The sequence below is a fragment of the Protomyctophum parallelum genome (genome assembly GCF_964188405.1).
Source record: "Protomyctophum parallelum genome assembly, chromosome: 15".
NCBI classification, from domain to species: domain Eukaryota; kingdom Metazoa; phylum Chordata; class Actinopteri; order Myctophiformes; family Myctophidae; genus Protomyctophum; species Protomyctophum parallelum.
In genome coordinates this window covers 38,795,566-38,814,649 of record NC_139710.1, presented here as the reverse complement: position 1 = coordinate 38,814,649, position 19,084 = coordinate 38,795,566, and the positions used below count along the sequence as shown (strand labels likewise).

Sequence of the window (19,084 nt, the reverse complement as noted above, 5' to 3'; positions counted from 1 at the left end):
GAGAGAGAGAGAGAGAGAGAGAGAGGAGGAGAGGAGAGGAGAGGATCCTTCCGTCCATCCGTCCATCCATCTATCAATCCATCCATCCATCCATCCATATGTATTCTTTCCCAGCTCTACATTTTTTTAACCGACTTTATAGTCAAATAAAAGGAGTAACCCATAGATAGCCCGGAACCATACTCACGTTCATACAGTTGCACGTCGGACTGTTATTGCATCTGGGTTGTTTGAACTTGTTTCCGGCCCCCGGCTAGCCTCAGCCTTGCTAGCCCCCATACTCTCTGTGCTAGCCGCTTCAACGTTTCCACAGCTCAGTTTTAAGATCCCATCATCATCATCATCATCATCATGCCTGCTGAAAGTCTACGATGGGAAACATTAGATGCCTTGAAAAACTCATCAAAAGGAAAACTCAAATATAATACGGAGTGGCCAGAAAAGGGCGAGGTGAGTAAGGTTGCTAGTATTGAGTATTAAATAGCCCTGGTCCAGTGCTTACAGCGAGTCTCTCTCTGTCAGAGAGAGACTCGCTGTAAGCACTGGACCAGGGCTAAGTATTAAACAGCTAGCTAGCTTCCAGAAAACATGACTTCTTATTATCTTCCCCAGAGTAATCTTCCCTAAGTCGAGTTAGTTACGCGCTAACTTATTATCAATGCAGTGGTTTTCAACCCTTTTCATACCAATGAAGGTCCATAATCATTATTTATTCGCCATTTAAGTCACAGACCACCGTTTGATGACATTTAGCCTCTCAGACCCCAAAAACGAAAGAATATTTGGTTGTCGTTGGATAGGATAACAGCAGGCAACCATTGTTACCATTAGGAGAGATAACCGCAGGCAAACGTTGATCAAAATAACAATTATTTTACAAACATGCTTGTACTTCCTGTAAATGAAGTAATGCAGATTGTTAACAATAATTTAACTCTTGAGGGCGTAAAGCGGGTCCATTTGGTTTCATTTTCCACTCTCAAGAGTTAAAGATCTACAAGAGTCCATTTGTTTACCAACTCTTACATCATTTAGCTGGGGACCACCTGGAACCCACACTGTGTGTGTGTGTGTGTGTGTGTGTGTGTATATATATTATAGATCCACCATTTATACACCGGTCCATCAGATTATTTTTAGATTGCGTTGAAGTCCGAAATGACTGCATATCCCTCATCTTTGTATTGAGTTTGTGCTTAAAATGTACTGTAAATTCTACAAACTGTTAATAAAGATTTCAATCAAAAAAAAAATCCCTGTGTGTGTGCGTCTGTGTCCCGTACAGGATATTTTAGCGGGTTACAACGATGTCCCCAGCTTGTCCCCTCTGTCCGGGTTCATCTTGAAAAGACTCAGTCCCAGAGTGCACCAGAACAACAGCAATAAGGCCTGCTCCCTGGGAGGAGGAGGATATGTCTCCCGTGACTCCAGTCCGTGTGAGGAGATCCCGTCATCATCGCCACTGTCTCTGAGCCCAGTTCTGTCGTTGTCAACAACAGCAACCCCTCCTCCTCCACCAAACCTCGGTGGTCTTTCATCATCCACTCCACATGTTGTGGCCCTTTCCTCAAAGACTGACACGGAACAGGCAAGTCGCGCGATCTCCCCGTTCACTTGAAACTTTTTTCCCCCCCTGGGTCTTCCAGAGATTAAAAATGGGGTGCATTTTGCATTCCAAAACGCAGTTTATAGTTTAAGGGAAGCAATAAAACAACGACCTCTGCATCCACGGGATGCACTACTGTACTGTTTTTTTTATATTCTAGTTTATTTTGCTAGCTTTAATTATAATAATCATTTCCTCTTCTGTTTTCTACATGGATATAACCACATTATAACCATATGAAATGAAATGTCAAATTTGTAAAAATGGCAAAATATGACTCCTAACTCATAAAATGTCCCTGGGACTCATTACATTGAAGACCTATTTACATCCCTGGTCTGAATATCTTTGTCACATTCATTCATCAATAATGTCCGTACACTACACGGACAAAATGTGTCATGTCAGTGTTCTTATTTTGATTATAACAAAAAGCCAATTACTTGAATGTCAAGTCTCCGCGTTTTCTTCCTTCTGACACAGATTTATGACACTAATAAGGCACATTATCAGATTATTATTATTATTATTATTGGTTCTCAAATGGTTTATTTGCAAGCAGAGTGTACAAATGGACCACCGTCCATTTAGTTCAGTCTCAGAGTTACAGACCTGTTATGGTCATTCGGGGGCTACAGTAGCTCTTTAAGTGTTTATATATTATCGTCCGGTCGTTTGGTACATCCGTGGCAAAAACAAAAGTGTCCACCACAAGCCAACAAGATGACACTTGCGTTGATCAGTGATTACAACTTACAATACGTTCCTATTTTGGAAGGCCTTTTCGTCATTAAGGCATGACGTTGAAATTTAAAAGAAATCTGTTTTTTTTCCTGAAATACCCATGTTTCTGTATCAGTGGTGCTCAATATTGTGAAGAAGCCCAAAAACGATATTCAATTGGCCACCGACCCCCATCTGAAAATATGATATTCCACGAACCCCTCAGAAGCAAAAAAAATGTGTTAAAAACGTTCGCTGGTCACTAAACTGCCTCCCCCTGGCCAGCCGGGGCGCCTGATGGAGGGGAAAGGAACTGGTTGGAATAACGTGTTCCTTCCACGCGTTACGTCCAACCAGGGAAACTCCCCCCTGTCAGGTGTAAAGGAGCAACTTGGACACTCAGGCATGAAGGAAGCATGAGTTCAAGTCCGTTGCTCTCCCCTTGTCCCCCATATATGGGGACTAGGTTGGTGGAGGGTGTGTTAGCCCAGGATCACATTAGATGATTGACACAGGGGTGAAAAATGGGTTACAAAATCGTGGGATAAAAAAAAAAAAAAGAAAACGTTCGCTTTGAAAGAATATATATTCAAAGATTTGTGCCGCATTTTCACGATTTTTCAAAAATAGCAGACCTACAAGCTCGTAGCGCGGCACAAATGAGCTTGTAGATCTGCTATTTTTCAATAGCTAAAGTATAACAATGCTTAGAACACCAAAAGGGGTTCCCGCCCCAAAATAAGTTAATGTATCACAAATGTTCAACATGGAAACTATTATGATGATTATGACAAAATGATAGCTAATCTAATCATGTTCTTGTGTTTTTGTTTTGTTGTTTTGTTTATGTTTTATATACTGCAATCATGTTTTCTGGATATTCTATATCTCATGTACATGTTTCATTTTAATCTATATAGGTAGAGGCCTCGTATAAGCCCCTTGGGCTTTTTTGCCTCAGCCTAGCACCTTACCCTTCTCATATTTATATGTTCACTGTTGTTTTTATACTGTGCTGAATAAATAAATACAAATACAAATGGCGATTAACTCAAATAGATGCAATGAGACGATTGTGGTAATAATAATTGTGACAGGCCTAATTAATGATCTTCTGCAGGTTGTTGCTGACGATGGGAGGAGTGGTCCCGGAGAGGGTCTCAGTCCCGTGTCCAGTCGGCCACCAACGCCCACCATCTCGCTGGTCTCTCCCAGAGCTACGCAGACAGCTGGCTGCATCCGCATATGCGAAGAGAAGCACCGTGCCAAGGCCAAGGTTGTTAACGAAATCTATTCACTTTTTCTGAAATTGTTTCTCAAACTACTTCATGTCAAGGACCCACAGAATTATTATTTAATTGGCCCCCCAGAAGCAAAGATTTGAGTTTAAAAACGTTCGCTCTGAAAGAATATATATATATTATTCAAAGATTTGCGCCATACTTTTCACAGTTTTTCAAAAAATTGCAGATCTACAAGCTCATAGTGTAACGTAATGCTTAAAGCACCAATAGACAACCGCAAGGTTCCCAGTTCGATCCCTGTGGGCTCCCCCCAGAGTTAGTGTCAAAGTGTCCTTGAGCAAGACTCTGAACCGTGTGTGTGTGTGTGTGTGTGTGTGTGTGGTGTGTGTGTGTGTGTGCAGACGGAGCTGAATCTTCGTCAGGAGATGCAGGAGCGTCTGGTGGCCTCCGTGGCCAACCGCGAGTCTGAGCAGCTGAAACGCTTCGAGGAGCTGATGGAACTGAAGCAGCGACAGGAGCACCAGAGCATGATGGACATGATGAACAGAGAGTACGTACTGTATGCTAAACATCATCATTATTCAAATGTGTTCCTTATGTTTGTTTTTAAACCCATTTAGACCTGAGGCCGATTCTACAAACGTCTTCTAAATCCTAACAGTTATCTGAAAAACCCTATGACCCTATCAGTCGTTTTTATGTCAAGGACCCCCAAAAATATATGCAATTGTCCGCCGACCCCCATCTGAAAATATGTTGTTCCAGAGAGTAGACCCACCAGAATCAAAGATTTGAGTTAAAAATGTAAATATATATATATATATATATATATATATATATATATTCTTTCAATCATTTTTAACTCAAATATTTTCTTCTGGAGGATCCCTGGAACAACATATTTTCAGAAGGGGGGTCAGTGGCCAAATACATACACATTTTGCGGGGTCTTGGGCATGAATGACTTTGAGAACCACTGACATAGAAACAGATTTCTTTGAAGCACGTTTTCAAGTGTAACCCTAGGATTATATCACCGTCCCGTCCCGTCCGTGGCCTGATCAAAAAGCTCTGTTTCTGTTTCTCTGGCAGAACCAAAGAGAGCATCGGGCGCCATGAGAAGCTGAAGGAAGAGCAAAGACACAGGATGAAGGTAGGATGGATGGTCTGTGTTGTGTGCACTGGTGTTTTTTTGGCAGCAAATTTTAGTTCTTAGTCGTAGTCTCTTGAATAGTTTTCATTTAGTTTTAGTCATATTTTAGGGCGCTTTCACACCCAAAGTTCGCTTAGAAGGTCCGGATCAAGGACCAAGGACCAAATATTTGCATTTTGATTTTGGTCCGTTTGGTGTTCACACTGGACTTTGTAAAGCGTACCAAATATGTAAACAAATGACACGTGGACATGTTAAGCGAACCAAATAGTGAGGGGGAAAAGAACATGAGGGGAAATCACTGTCTACAATTTTTGGTAGATGAACAGAGGAGCAGGTGTTTGAACAATAATGTGCTTGCTGCTGAATGCTGATGCATAAATTCACGGAGACGTATAGCCTACAACAAGGTATCCCCGATAAAAAGGACTTTTCTTCCATGTGTGCACCTTCACCCATGTTATTTCTGCGCATCAAATCGGCGCCGCGGCGGGCATTTCCATGTCATCTTACGGTTTGGTCAGTTGGTTATTGAGCTTCAAGTCAGAACAGCTCCGCTGCAGCTAATTGAGTTGACCTAGTTTTACGTCTTTTGCTATAGTGATGTAATCAATTAATCATTTGGGACCACCTGTGTATAGCTTATTTAACATTGGCTTTTTCTCGATACCTGCGGCCTGCGCGACATGGATGATTTTAAATATTTCTCTGTCTCTGCGTCTCTCCCATATAAATATATGGGTCTCTCCCCCAGTCCCCTCGTGTGCGTGCGCGCCCACGCGCCCACACACACACACACACACAAAAAGGAGGGGACACGAGTTGAAAGAGAAACTCGCATGAAGACTCGTGCATCGCAGATTCGCATGCTTTGTCATAACTTTGCGTGGCGGCGGCAGGCGCATGCTTAAAATAAACAGATCTACAAGCTAACATCGTGTGCCATACCGTACACCATTCCATGTCGATAACTTGTACATTTTGCGCATGTGAACCTCGTATGCTGCGCTGCGCCTCGACATATACTGTATGCGTCTACTATTAAAATCAGACTGTCAGCTGTCATATGATCCCCGTAAAAAAATACATGCTTTTATAACTATAATTATTAATGCAGCCTCACACATGCCGACGCCCGACGGCTATTTTGCCTATCGTCCTGTATTTGGTCCTCTATAAAGTCCGAATGCATTCACACCAGTAACGAAGCGCACCGTGGTTCGTTTGGAAGCGAACCGAGTCCGGCCTTTTTTAGCGGACCATGGTTCGTTTCTTTGATCCGCACCAGAGTTCGTATGCACGTTCACACCAACCGAACCAAAGGGGTAAGCGGACCATGGTTCGTTTTAAACGAACCAAACATGTCCGGTGTGAAAGCGCCCTTAGTCACCTGGAATGTTTTAGTGTTAGTCTAGTTTCAGTCGACTAAATATCATACGATTTTAGTCGACTAAATCTACAGTTGATTTAGTCGAACAAAATGAAATGAAAAGGGTGGGATATATTCCTCAGCCTAGTAGGAAAGTCTGTGAAAGATTTCACGTAAATTGTTCATGATTTGACGCTTTTTGTTCGAAACGGGCCAATCCTGCAAACTTTGCAAGCCAATATTAGCCAATTAGGATGGAATATGAAATATCGGACAGATATGTCTTGCACACATGACTATAGAGATACTATGTAACGATTTGCAGGATTTTTGGACAGAATCTGGAGGAGTAATATCCAAAAATGTGTTTTTACAAAAGTCGGCCTCCTGGTGGCGCTATAACAGGCCGTTCTGGAAAATCTGTGGCAGAAGTCCATCGTTGGCATCCAGGGAGTGTGCGTGCAAAAATGTGCAATCGACCGGGTTAACGGTGCCGGAGTGTCGCGTCGCGTTTCATTGGCTGCACGTTTTGTAGTGTTTGTAGTAAGTGTGCGACCTTCGGTCGCAATGATGATGATGAATAATGACAATTTTCAAGTGTAACCCTATTATTATTTCACCGTCCCGTACGTGCCCCCCCCCCCCCCAGATCCTGAACCTGCGGCTGAGGGAGGCGGAGCAGCAGCGTGTGCGCGATGCCGAGTCGGAGCGGACGCGGCAGTCGGAGGGCCGCGACAGGCTGCGCAACCTCAACACCATCCAGGTACTGGAGAAGGAGAAAAAAAACGGGGAAACACTTGTGTTTGGGTCGTGTTTGGACCCGAACTAAGCTGTGATGACTAAAACTAAGACTAAATATATCGACACTTTTGTCAACAAATAAAAACTAGACTAAAATGTTAGATGGGGACTAGCGTACAAGAGATCCAGTTATAAGTAATTTTACAATATTGGTTGCATACTGAAAATAGCCGATCTGCGACGCGTTGTGAGCTTGTAGACTATTTGTAGGCTATTTGTAGGCTATTTTCCAAGTGTAAAATCAGTCATTACAACGGCATCAAGGCCCGCCCGAAATCCATTTTAGTCGACTAAATAAACTGTAGATTTAGTCCACTAAAATCTTACGATATTTAGTCGAATGTGACTAAAACTATATGTAAACTGTTCAAAGAGACTATGACTAAAACTCCAAACCATCCAGGAGGAGGTGCTGCAGCTCAACCAGCTGCTGGAGCCGGCCGCCGTGCAGGCCCAGACCACGGGCCCCGCCCCGCCAGACCTCCCCGCCTACATCACCCGCGGCAACCAGCTCTGCTCCCAGGTGTCCGAGGTGGTGCGCACCACCAATGAGGTCTGTCTGTCTGTCTGTCTGTCTGTCTGTCTGACTGACTGACTGTCTGTCTGTCTGTGTCGTCTGTCTGTCTGTCTGTCTGACTGACTGTCTGTCTGTCTGTCTGTCTGTCTGTGTCACGCTGTGACACCACCCGCCCGCCACTAGAGGGCGCAGCTGTATCACACACAAAAAAATACGCATGCACACACACACACACACACACACACATACAGTCATACACACACACACATTAGAACATTAAAAAAAAAGAAACGTAGGGAAAAAAAGGATTTAAAAAAATATATATGGAGGCCATCATACTGGCGGTGATGTCTTAATGCTCCGGGCTAATCGCCCAACAACATATCAATGTATGGTTCCCAGGGTGAGTTCCCCAGCGTGGAGGACATGGCCGTAGCAGAGCGGGCCCTCCATGAGATGCGCGCTCTGGTCCGTCTGACGCAGGAGGAGACGGCCAAGGCCCAGGAGAGGAAGGCCAAGGAGCAGCAGGACCACGAGGCCCGCCAGGTGCAGGCAGAGCTGCACGCGCAGCAGGAGGAGCAGAGGAAGAAGGCGGCCATCGCAGCCAAGGAGAAGGCACAGCGGAGAGGTGAGACCGTCGTCGCAGTCGAGTTAAAACAGACAGACGGGGCGGTGTGTGGTTCATTTGGGTCATCGTCAGGGGAGTTGGAAGAGAGAGAGAGAGAGAGACTGCATCCACACTGTCGTGTCACAAAGTTGCTTCTTGCCCACGAGTGGCAAGACCAAGAAGTCTCTTCCTGGTTTTTAAACCATTCTGGACCCCCTTTTGGTGTTTTAAGCATTATGTTGTACTTTAGCTAATGATCTACAAGCTCATAGCGCGGGTGCCGCGCTACGAGCTTATATAATTTGTTTTATTGTTTAATGCAACCGTTAATGCTGCTCAAACATTTTCTTGTCAAGGACCCCCCAAAATGATATCCATTTGGCCGCCAACACCATCTAAAAAAATATTAGAAACAAAGATTTGATATATATATGCTAAGGTTTTCAGAGGGAGGGTTTGTAACGGTTCTCCTTTCCACAGGTCTGCAGACCAAAGCTGAAGAGAGCACTCTGAAATGGTACAAGGAGCTGCAGGCCAACGCTGTGCGCTGTGCACAGTTATTTGAGGACCTCAACGACCCAAAGGATATGCAGGTGGGCTCATGCATTCATGTACACGCAATTCTGTATTTATGTTGTACAACATTGCACACCCACGGTGCCATGGAATGGAGTAGCAATGGGCTCTACGTATGCACACGGAATAACTCTTACTACAAGGACTATTTAAAGAGATTGTTAAAGATTGTTTTTGTTTCAGTGGTTGAGCTGCTAACTAACGTCCTCCTGCTGCTTAACGACTAGCCTACAAATACACTGTCTGTGAGCATCTTTGTATCTTTTGCATCTGCCCGTGTGGGCAGCATAACATTGTGGCAGAGTAGAAACGTCCGTTTTTGTATATATCCTGTCTTCATAATGTAAATAGTACCCCAAGCGGCACACTTTACTACTTATTTAGATGGAAATAAGTGAATTAGCACAAAAACCCAACCCCCATTGAGGGCTTATGGTAGGGGAAATAGGCTTAGCCAATAATGCACTTTTACGTAACAACTACAAATAAAAGTAAGAAAACCTTGTATTATGGAATTCTCCTTTAATGTTAACCTTGCGTTGTAAAATGTGCTGCTATATAAATAAAGTGGATTGGATTGGAAAGGGTTTCCCAACACACATTTCACTATAAACGTTCACATGACCCTTCTGGCTGTCAAGCGGTAGAATAGAGTTAGTGTCGAAGTGTCCTTGAGCAAGACACTGAACCCCTAATTGCTCCTGATGTGCTGGTTGCTGTCAAATCTAAATCAACAACTGTGTACGAATCCTTCTTTATTTTATATATATATATTTTTTATGGATTCAGACGAAGAAGTTAAGAATGGAGCTCCAGAAAGCGGCCACCATCCCAGTCAGTCAGATCTCCAGCACGTCTGGCTCGCTGCTCAAAGAGATCTTTGACAAGATTGACAAGCTGCTGTGCGGGCGCTCCGTGGTGTCGGCGGGGAAGTCCGTGTCCACCTCGCAGCACCCCAAGGGCCTGGAGTACGTCAGCTACAAGCTGGCCGAGAAGTTTGTGGTGAGTGACTACTAGTGCCCGGTCGGGCCCGTTTGTTGTGTGGAACAGTGGGGTTTTCAACCACCATTCTGGGTGGGAGGGGAACCCCCTTTTTGGTGTTTTAAAGCATTATGTTATACTTAAGCTATTGAAAAATAGCAGATCTACAAGCTCATAGCTTGTAGGTCTGCTATTTTTGAGAAATCGTGAAAATGTGGCGCAAACCTTTTGAATATATATTCTTTCACAGCGAACGTTTTTTAACTCAAATCTTTGCTTCTGAGGGGGGGGGGGGGGGGGGGACACAACATATTTTCAGATGGGGGTTTGCGGCCAATTACATATATATTTGGGGTCCTTGACATGAAAATGTTTGAGAACCACTGGCATAGAAACATGGGTTTTTCAGAAAACTGTCAGGATTTAGAAGACTTTTTGTAGAATCGATGGTAGGTCTAAACAGGTTAACGCTTTTCAATATCGAGGCCCATTATTACAGTTGTTACCAGACTTTTTCATGTCAAGGACCCCCAAAATTGACACTCATTAGCCTGCCGACCCCCCATTAGAAAATATATGCCAAGGAAGCCCCATAAGAGAAGACGTTGATTTTCACCAATTTTTTTTTTTTAATTTCAAGAATTCCCAGGTTTGACCTGAATTAGGCTACGGACCCCCGTTTAATGGCATTTCTATCTCTGGGACCCCGATATATATTGTAAAATGAATGTTAATTTAACTCTGAGAGTGTACAAAATGGAACCAAATGGACCCGTTAGTGTCCATTTGGTTCCATTTGTACATTCTCTGACTTACAGACCCATAAGGGTCCATTTGATTCCTAACTATCATTTAGCTGGGGACCCCCTGGAAGTCTCAAAGACCCCTAGGGGTCCCAGGACCCCACTTTGGGAACCATTGCATTTATTATTCAGCATTTATTTGAGCCACGGACCACCATTTGATGAGATTTAGCCTCAAAGACCTAAAATAAACTAATATTTAGTTGATGTTGGATAAGATTCCATGCTGTATTGATGTGGTACCATCCATAGGAGAGATAACAGGCAAATGTTAATCAAAACAATTCTTCTACATTCTCTAATTGTGTAGACTTCTTGTAATGATGTAATGTTTAACAATACTTTAACTCTTGAGAGCATACAATGCAACCCAAAAGAAGAAATCAATGAAAAATCAAAGGAATTCCATAAAATATAAAACAAATGTTTAAGAGGTTTTTGGGTCTTGGGTCAAAGAAGATTGCGAACCACTGAATAATTGAATATATAACTCTCTGTGTACAAGCATTGCGTGCAGGTGTGCAGGGAAGCCACTAGGGGGCTCCCAAACCCCAATGACGACACCAGTATAGAATTTCAACATTGGCAAACATGAGCTGTCGCCTTCTGAATAAAACACTCCTAATCGGGGCTTGAAATTTATATTTCTGGATCACCATCCTAGATACTAGATGAGAAGTACATTCCAGACATTCACTTAACCCATTCTGACCTGAGATCAGATTAAAGAAATGTCTTCTACATCCTGACAGTTTTCTATGTCAGTCGTTCTTCGATTTTTCAAAAATAGCAGACCTACAAGCTCGTAGCGCGCCACTCGGTGGCGCGCTATGAGCTTGTAGATCTGCTATTTTTCAATAGCTAAAGCATAACATAAAGCTAACACCAAAAGGGGTTCCCGCCCAAAATGGGTTAATATAAATACTGCAGTGTAGAAATATCTATAAATGCACCACGTCTCTTGTTACGTAACTCAAGAACTGTTCGCCCCACGGACTTCAAATCTGTCACAGGGAGTGCGGTGCCCGGTGTCGAGTGGGTCACATACACAGTTGTCCAGAACCGCCACAAAAGGCTCTGGTCAGGCTCCGCCAGTGGACCTCACCCGTCGATTCCATGACGTCACATTGAGATTAGCCCATTCTGTACGGGAACCCCTTTTGGTGTTTTAAGCATTATGTTATACTTTAGCTATTGAAAAAAATAGCAGATCTACAAGCTCATAGCGCGGCACCGAGTGCCGCGCTACGAGCTTGTAGGTCTGCTATTGTTGAAAAATCATGAAAATGTAGTGCAAATCTTTGAATATATATATATATATTCTTTCAGAGCCAACGTTTTTAACTCAAATCGTTGCTTCTGGGGGGGTCCCTGGAACAACATATTTCCAGATGGGGGTCGGCGGCCAATTACATACTAATCTTGGGGGTCCTTAGTTATATAGTTATAGGAATAAAGGGACACAGAGAGACAGATACAGAAATCTCCATATATGGGCATAAAAGGGACAGAGACAGATGGGTGGAACGGGTACTCTGACACGGGTATTGCATAGCCGGGTGGAGCATGGATCTCCAACTTCCATCCTTACTGACTGTGCTCAATTCAGTATTTTAGCCGTGACGTGACCGCCCCCTCCAGAGATACTTCCGGGTTCTACTTTTGTGTCGCTTTTGTGTCCCCATAGAGATATACTGTGTTCCTCCATCGGACTAAATCTGAGACGAAAACAACCACGAAAGTCTCATTTTACCGCTTTCCTTGCAACAACAAAGCTACTGGTCTCCCAAATCTGGCTGTGACAGGCCGTCTGCCCCACACTGAATACTATCTCCATTTAATTTCATTGTGTCAACTAAATCCTCATTAATGCAAACTAGATTCAACATACTCAACCCTGAACACATTCTAAATATGCCCCCGAAAATATATTGTACTGAGCAAATGAACTGTTACCACCTTAAATAATAATTGAATGTATCACACACAAAAAAGCATGCACGCACACATGCACACACGTCACACACACACACACACACACATACACACACTAGAAAACGTTAAAAAAAAAAAGAGACAAAAAAAAGTCTTTGTCTGCCACAACAGCTGCGTTCGCTTCATGCATTTTACTTGTGATAATAATATTCTTTATTGTCTCCACATCATATATTTTCTTTGTCATGGACACTTGTACAGAACATTAATAATTCTACTCTAGTTGGAAGCATTAAGACCCATTTTAACCCTCAATGGCTTCCTTTATTGTAAAAAGATTCACGCGTTTAGATATTCTATTTACAATATTCTATTTAAAATGAGAAGCGGACGGGAGCTGGTGCCACTTGGACCCGGACGTAACGTAGGACTACATAATGACGTCGGACTTAAATACAGAATAGCCGCCGTGCACCGGTCTAGTTTAAGGGACACTTCACCCTTTTTGCAAAAAAAAATTAATGACGTGAAGATTAACACTTTCCTGTGGGTCTTTATGTGTGTAATATGTGGTTTTAGATCATTTAGATTTTAGCAGTGAGCCCAGTGTCCATGACACCAGAGACACTGGGCCTCACTGATACAATCTAAAATTCTAAATGATCTAAAAACCACATATTACACGCATAAAGACCACCCCCCCCAGGAAAGTATTCTAAAGCTTCTAAAATCTTTTTTTAGAAACAAGGAGAAGAGGAGGTGGCGTCTCACCACGAAGCGGCCTTCCCCATCGCCGCGGTGGCGTCGGGGGTTTGGGAGAAACACCCCAACGTGGGAGAGCTCATCCTGGCCCACCTGCACAAGAAGTGCCCTTACGCAGTGCCCCACTACCCCCCTATGAAGGACGGCACCTCTGTCGAGGACTACCAGAGGTAAGTGTAGTGCCCTTATCGCACGGGACACGGGGTACCTACTCTAGGGGACACGGGGAGAACATGTGAGGGTACCTACCCTAGGGGACACGGGGAGAATATGTGAGGGTACCTACCCTAGGGGACACGGGGAGAACATGTGAGGGTACCTACCCTAGGGGACACAGGGAGAACATTTGAGGGTACCTACCCTAGGGGACACGGGGAGAACATGCAAACTCCACACAGACAGGCCCTTTCGGCGTCTGGTATGGGCAGTGGGCACTGATGATGCGGAGGAGAGGAGAGATGTTATGTTCCATATTTTTTTCTTCAAAATTGCATTTGAGAGAAATGTCAAAAACTCACACCAACACAGGGTTCTGGGTTCTTATGGGGTCTATCCTGTCTGTGTCACAAGCATGTGGTTCTCACATCTACAGGGTTCTGGGATACCGTGTAGATGACAACGGGGTCGAAGGTCAGGACGCCTTCCTGAAGAGAATGTCTGGAATGATCCGCCTGTACGCCGCCACCATACAGCAGAGATGGCCCTACGGCCCCAAGACAGGGGTGAGACTTGTCCCCGATACTCTGGTTTCATTGGATAAGGGGTGAGACTTGTCCCCGATACTCTGGTTTCATTGGATAAGGGGTGAGACTTGTCCCCGATACTCTGGTTTCATTGGATAAGGGGTGAGACTTGTCCCCGATACTCTGGTTTCATTGGATAAGGGGTGAGACTTGTCCCCGATACTCTGGTTTCATTGGATAAGGGGTGAGGGTGAGACTTGTGCCCGATACTCTGGTTTCATTGGATAAGGGCTGAGACGTATTCCATGACTCTGGTTTCATTGGATAAGGGGCAAGCTTTATTCTATGACACTTGTTTTCATTGGATAAGGGGCGAGACTTCTTCCATGACTCTGGTTTTCATTGGATAAGGGGCGAGACTTCTTCCATGACTCTGGTTTCATTGGATAAGGGGCGAGCTTTATTCCATGACTCTGGTTTCATTGGATAAGGGGCGAGCTTTATTCCATGACTCTGGTTTCATTGGATAAGGGGTGAGACTTATTCCATGACTCTGGTTTCATTGGATAAGGGCTAAGACTTCCCATGCATCATTTTCTGGAACATTTTAATCCATAAACTCTTTCAGTTAAAAAAGTGAAAAAGGGACATTTTATTTGTGTTTTTGTTATAAACCATGTGCAATCACTGCGACAGATGCCACATACAAACGCAAACCAGCTCAACAGAGTCGAGTAGCTAAATCCATGTTCTCTGACTCCATTTTGATGTATTGCCCCTGCTTCCTCCAAGCCTGACCCTCATGGCTTGAACCACGGCTGGCGCTGGCTGGCTCAGATGCTGAACATGGAGCCGCTGGCTGACATCACCGCAACACTGCTGTTTGACTTCCTGGAGGCGAGTTCACTTCATTATACAATGCATCAGTGTTGGTTTTTGGCAGCAAAATTTTGATTTTAGTTTTAGTCCTAGTCTTTTGAATGTTTTTTGTTTTAGTGTTAGTCTAGTTTTAGTCGTCTATATGTCATGAGATTTTAGTCGACTAAATCTACAGGTGATTTAGTCGACTAAAATGTATTTTGGCGGGCCTCGATGCCGCCGTAATGGTTGTGAGCAGCGTGACACGTTGTGAGCTTGTAGATCGGGTATTTTCAGCATGCAACCAAGTGTAAAATGACTTATAGTGGATCTCTTGTCCACTAGTCCCATCCTAACATTTTAGTCTAGTTCTTATTTATTGACAAAATTGTCAATATATTTAGTCTTAGTTTTAGTCATAGCTTAGTTTTCATTTTGTTTCTATTTCGTTTTTGTCAGCGAAAAAAGGTTGTCGACGAACATTTTTCGTTTTTGTTTTAGTCGACGAAATCAACACTGCAATGCATACTATATAAATATATATACAGTATATACACCAGGTGTAAACCTCTCACTGTGTCCCATGTTGCTGATTATAAATCCCACAGGTGTGTGGCCACGCTCTGATGAAGCAGTATCAGGGGCAGTTCTTGAAGCTCATCCTGCTCATCAAGGAGGAGTACTTGCAGAGGTGCGTGCCGGTATAGCCTTTTTACGTCCAGAAAACATGTGGGCAAAATACATTTATCGTGCTTGCATGTAAATGTGCTCCATTTGGTAAATATTAACCCTATTTAGACCTGAGAAATGATTCTACAAATGTCTTCTAAATCCTGACAGTTTTCTTGAAAAACCTCATGTTTCTGTGTCAGTCGTTCTCAAACATTTTCATGTCAAGGACCCCCAAAACGTTATGTAATTGGCCGCCGACCCCCATCTGAAAATATGTTGTTCCAGGGAACCCCCCAGAAGCAAAGATTTGAGTTAAAAACCTTCACTCTGAAATAATACAGTATATATTCAAAGATTTGTGCCGCATTTTCACGATAAAATAAATAAATAGCAGACCTACAAGCATAGCAGACCTACAAGCTTGTAGCACGGCACTCGGTGCCGCGCTACGAGCTTTTTTCAAAAGCTAAAGTGTAACATAATGCTTAAAACACCAAAAGGGGTTCCCGCACCAGAATAGGTTACAAACCTAGTTTAGTGGTAACAACAATGAAGCTGACGGGGGAATCGTACCAGCAACTGTTGCCTGGCTGTAGACACCAAAGTTTGTTTTTCACCTGGAACTATCGTGTGTGTTTCTCTCCCAGGATTGAGGCTGTAACCGGTACAGGGCAAATGGGCTCCGTCATTCGACTCAAGGAATTTCTAGAGGTGAGTTCTAAGTCCTTCTGAATGAGAGACACTTCCACTGTTGATTCCGTCGACTAAAACGACGACGAAAACATGTTCGTCGGCTACCATTTTTCACTGACGGAAACTACATGAAAACTAAGCTATAATGACTAAAACTAAATGTATTGACAATGTTGTCAACAAATAAAAACTAGACTAAAATGTTAGGAAAGGACTAGTGGACAGGAGATCCAGTATAAGTCATTTTAAACTTGGTTGCATGCTGAACTTTTCAGCAAGTGTAAAATCAGCCATTACGACGGCATCAAGGCCCGACAAAACACATTTCAGTCGACCAAATCGACTGTGGATTTAGTCGACTGAAATCTTGTGGTATTTAGTCGACTAAAACTAGACTAACATTAAAACATTCCAGGTGACTAAAATATGACTAAAACGAAATTAAGTTTCATTCCAAAGACTAGGACTTCAAACTAAAATGGAACTTTGCTGCCAAAAATCAACACTGGACACTTGGGAGTCCAGCAGACGCTAGACATAAAACGATACACTAATAATTATGCTCCCACTGAGTTTATCGCGAGTTAAACGTTCACTGTCACGTCTGGATCTTCTTCATGGAAATGGGCGTATACAATACAATACATTACACATAATAGATACAGTAATTAGGGCTGTCAACAGATCTTATCGATTATAGTTTAGCTGGGAATCAATGTTGTGCTTTCCCCATTGGCCAGAGGGCAGGCAGCTTTGCCTGTCGCTTCTTGGTGTCCCATTGGCCAGAGGAGCCAATCGGACTAGGTCTCCGAATTGGATCGCTTTACCTTTCATGAGCGTTCAGTTTCACCTGACAATGAAATTGTTTGAGAACCACTGACCGAAACATGAGGTTTTTCTGAAAACTGTCAGGATTTAGATTTTAGAGAATCGTGCTCATGTCTAAATGGGTTATTCTACTAGAAATGCTCTCTCTCTCTCTCACTCTGTTGTGCTATGCTGCCTACGAACCTGTTGTGCTATGCTGCCCAGTGCCTACGCACACAAGTTTAAATGACGCTGCCATTAGTTTACTGGCAATAACAGACCCATGATTTCTTTCACACCCATCCAGAGGTCCAAATGGAGGTTATTTCTCCATCTCATTTGGATCCATCAGGCATCAGATAACATTAGAGAGACAACTAGTGTGGATTGGGTGCTGCATTTGTCAAACGTTGAACTTGCAGTAAACATAATTCCCCTGACACATCATCACTCGGCTTATACTGTATGGAAAAATGGAACATAGCATCCCCCCATCAAGGCAATTTACATATTATTCTAAAAATACATGTTGAGTAACTTATGTGTACGGAAAAAAAAGAACATTGACACTTGCTGTAGAATTCACCATGTCTATGAAATCCCATTTGTCAATCAAATATAATTAAAAATAAATAAATAAATGTTAATATTAAAGGGACATGTTGACAGATGCATGGTGGAATGATGGTAAATAATATCATGCTCAACATCAATATCATACACAGCTGATCTACAAGCTCACAGCGGCGAGCTTGTAGCTTATCGCTCTGCGAACGCTATTGCTATTTTAAGCATGCAACCAAGTGTAAAATGACTTATACGGGATCTCTTGTCCACTAGTCCCTTCCTAACATTTTAGTCTAGTTCTTATTTTTTTTTACGAAATTGTCAGTATATTTAGTTGTAGTTTTAGTCATCATGGGTTTGTTTTTATGTACCAGTTTTTGTCAGTGAAAAAAAGGTAGTCTATGAAAATGTTTCGTCGTAGTACTAGTCGAAAACAACACTGGTTTTGTATTGAGGCCCTTTCTCTGTGTCTTTCCGTACAGACGTCATTAAGAAGCAGGCAGATCGCTCCGCCCAAAGGCCAGCTCAGCTCCCATTTCTGGAGGTCATGATTGGAAGAAAGGCATAAGAGCTTTGCTGTGCTGAAGAAGGCCCTAGTCCTGCATTAGTACCATGTATCCATGTTTGCTGTGGGTTAATATGCTCCAAGTCAAAGTGTTTGTTTCGTCAGCAAGCTAGAATTTATGCCAATGAAATGTTAACCGCTTTCATTTTGACCGGAGAGAAAATGTTTTACTAGCCTTTTGTCAGCGAACCATAATAGACGACACCAGGGACGTGCACATATAGACATCAAAGGGGGCTTCAGCCCTTGCCATTTCCAGACCACGGATGCAGCATTTACTACATGGTGAAAGAAATTAAGTTTTTTGCACTGAACAAATTTGTTTAGAAATCCAGGTCGTATACACCGCATCTCCACTAGCTAAAGAGTGCTGGGTTGCACCCTGAAAATAGCTGATCTACAAGCTCTCATTGTGAGCTTGTAGATCTGCTATTTTCGCATTTATTTGTCCAAAAGTGCCCTCTTAACCCATTTTGGGCGGGAACCCCTTTTGGTGTTTTAACTAAGCATTGTTATACAGCAGATCTACAAGCTCGTAGGTCTGCTATTTTTGATAAATCGTGAAAATACGGCACAAATCTTTGAACATATATTCTCATATAAGACTTTTTATTTATTTCGTCGTCAGGCCTAAATGGGTTAAGGGATTTCATCCCCTGCCCCCCTCTAACACTCTGCACGTCCCTGGACAACACAGTAGTACTATGTTGTAAATTTATTTTCATGCATATTTAAGAATTGTTTTGTAGTAGTTAAGATGCCACTTAACTACTGCTGATTGTTATCAGATTAACAAACTGTACAATTCGATGTATTGTATGTAAATGCATCTCCTAGTATCGTCACACGATGCATAACTGACCTAGAATTTTAAATTAAAATGTCACTTTTCTTGATTGAAATCATTGCCTACTTTCAAGATGTATGGAGAGTGAAGGCAGGGGAAATCCTTGGAACAGTATCTTCTGAAGGGGTTTCCGGTCGGCGGCCAATTACATATAATCTTGGGGGTCCCTGACATGACAAAGGTTGAGAACCACTGACAGAAACATGGGGTTTTTCAGAAAACTGTCAGGATAGATTAGAAGACATTTGTAGAATTGTCCTCGGGTCTAAATGGGTTAAGGCTTTTAAGCATAATACACAAGACAAACGTTTGTCA

The 19,084-nt window shown here is 43.0% G+C and overlaps 1 protein-coding gene across 1 annotated transcript; it reads left to right on the top strand.

Moving 5' to 3' along the window:
* Positions 1-258: 258 nt before the first annotated feature.
* Positions 259-18,337, top strand: gle1 (GLE1 RNA export mediator). Its single transcript, XM_083784788.1, has 16 exons — positions 259-450; positions 1,286-1,588; positions 3,450-3,605; positions 3,975-4,123; positions 4,666-4,726; positions 6,745-6,858; positions 7,300-7,449; positions 7,816-8,041; positions 8,501-8,613; positions 9,386-9,598; positions 13,057-13,247; positions 13,670-13,799; positions 14,553-14,657; positions 15,227-15,309; positions 15,938-16,001; positions 17,840-18,337. Exons 1-16 carry the CDS (start codon positions 352-354, stop codon positions 17,906-17,908), a joined length of 2,226 nt encoding a protein of 741 aa, XP_083640914.1. The 5' UTR covers positions 259-351; the 3' UTR covers positions 17,909-18,337.
* The last annotated feature ends 747 nt before the right edge of the window (positions 18,338-19,084 follow it).

Coding starts and splice junctions, on each gene's coding strand:
- gle1 (XM_083784788.1), top strand. CDS start 352: ATGCCTGCTGAAAGTCTACGATGGGAAACATTAGATGCCTTGAAAAAC. Junction 4,727..6,744: donor AGCAAAGACACAGGATGAAG/GTAGGATGGATG, acceptor CCCCCCCCCCAG/ATCCTGAACCTGCGGCTGAG. Junction 13,800..14,552: donor CCTACGGCCCCAAGACAGGG/GTGAGACTTGTC, acceptor GCTTCCTCCAAG/CCTGACCCTCATGGCTTGAA.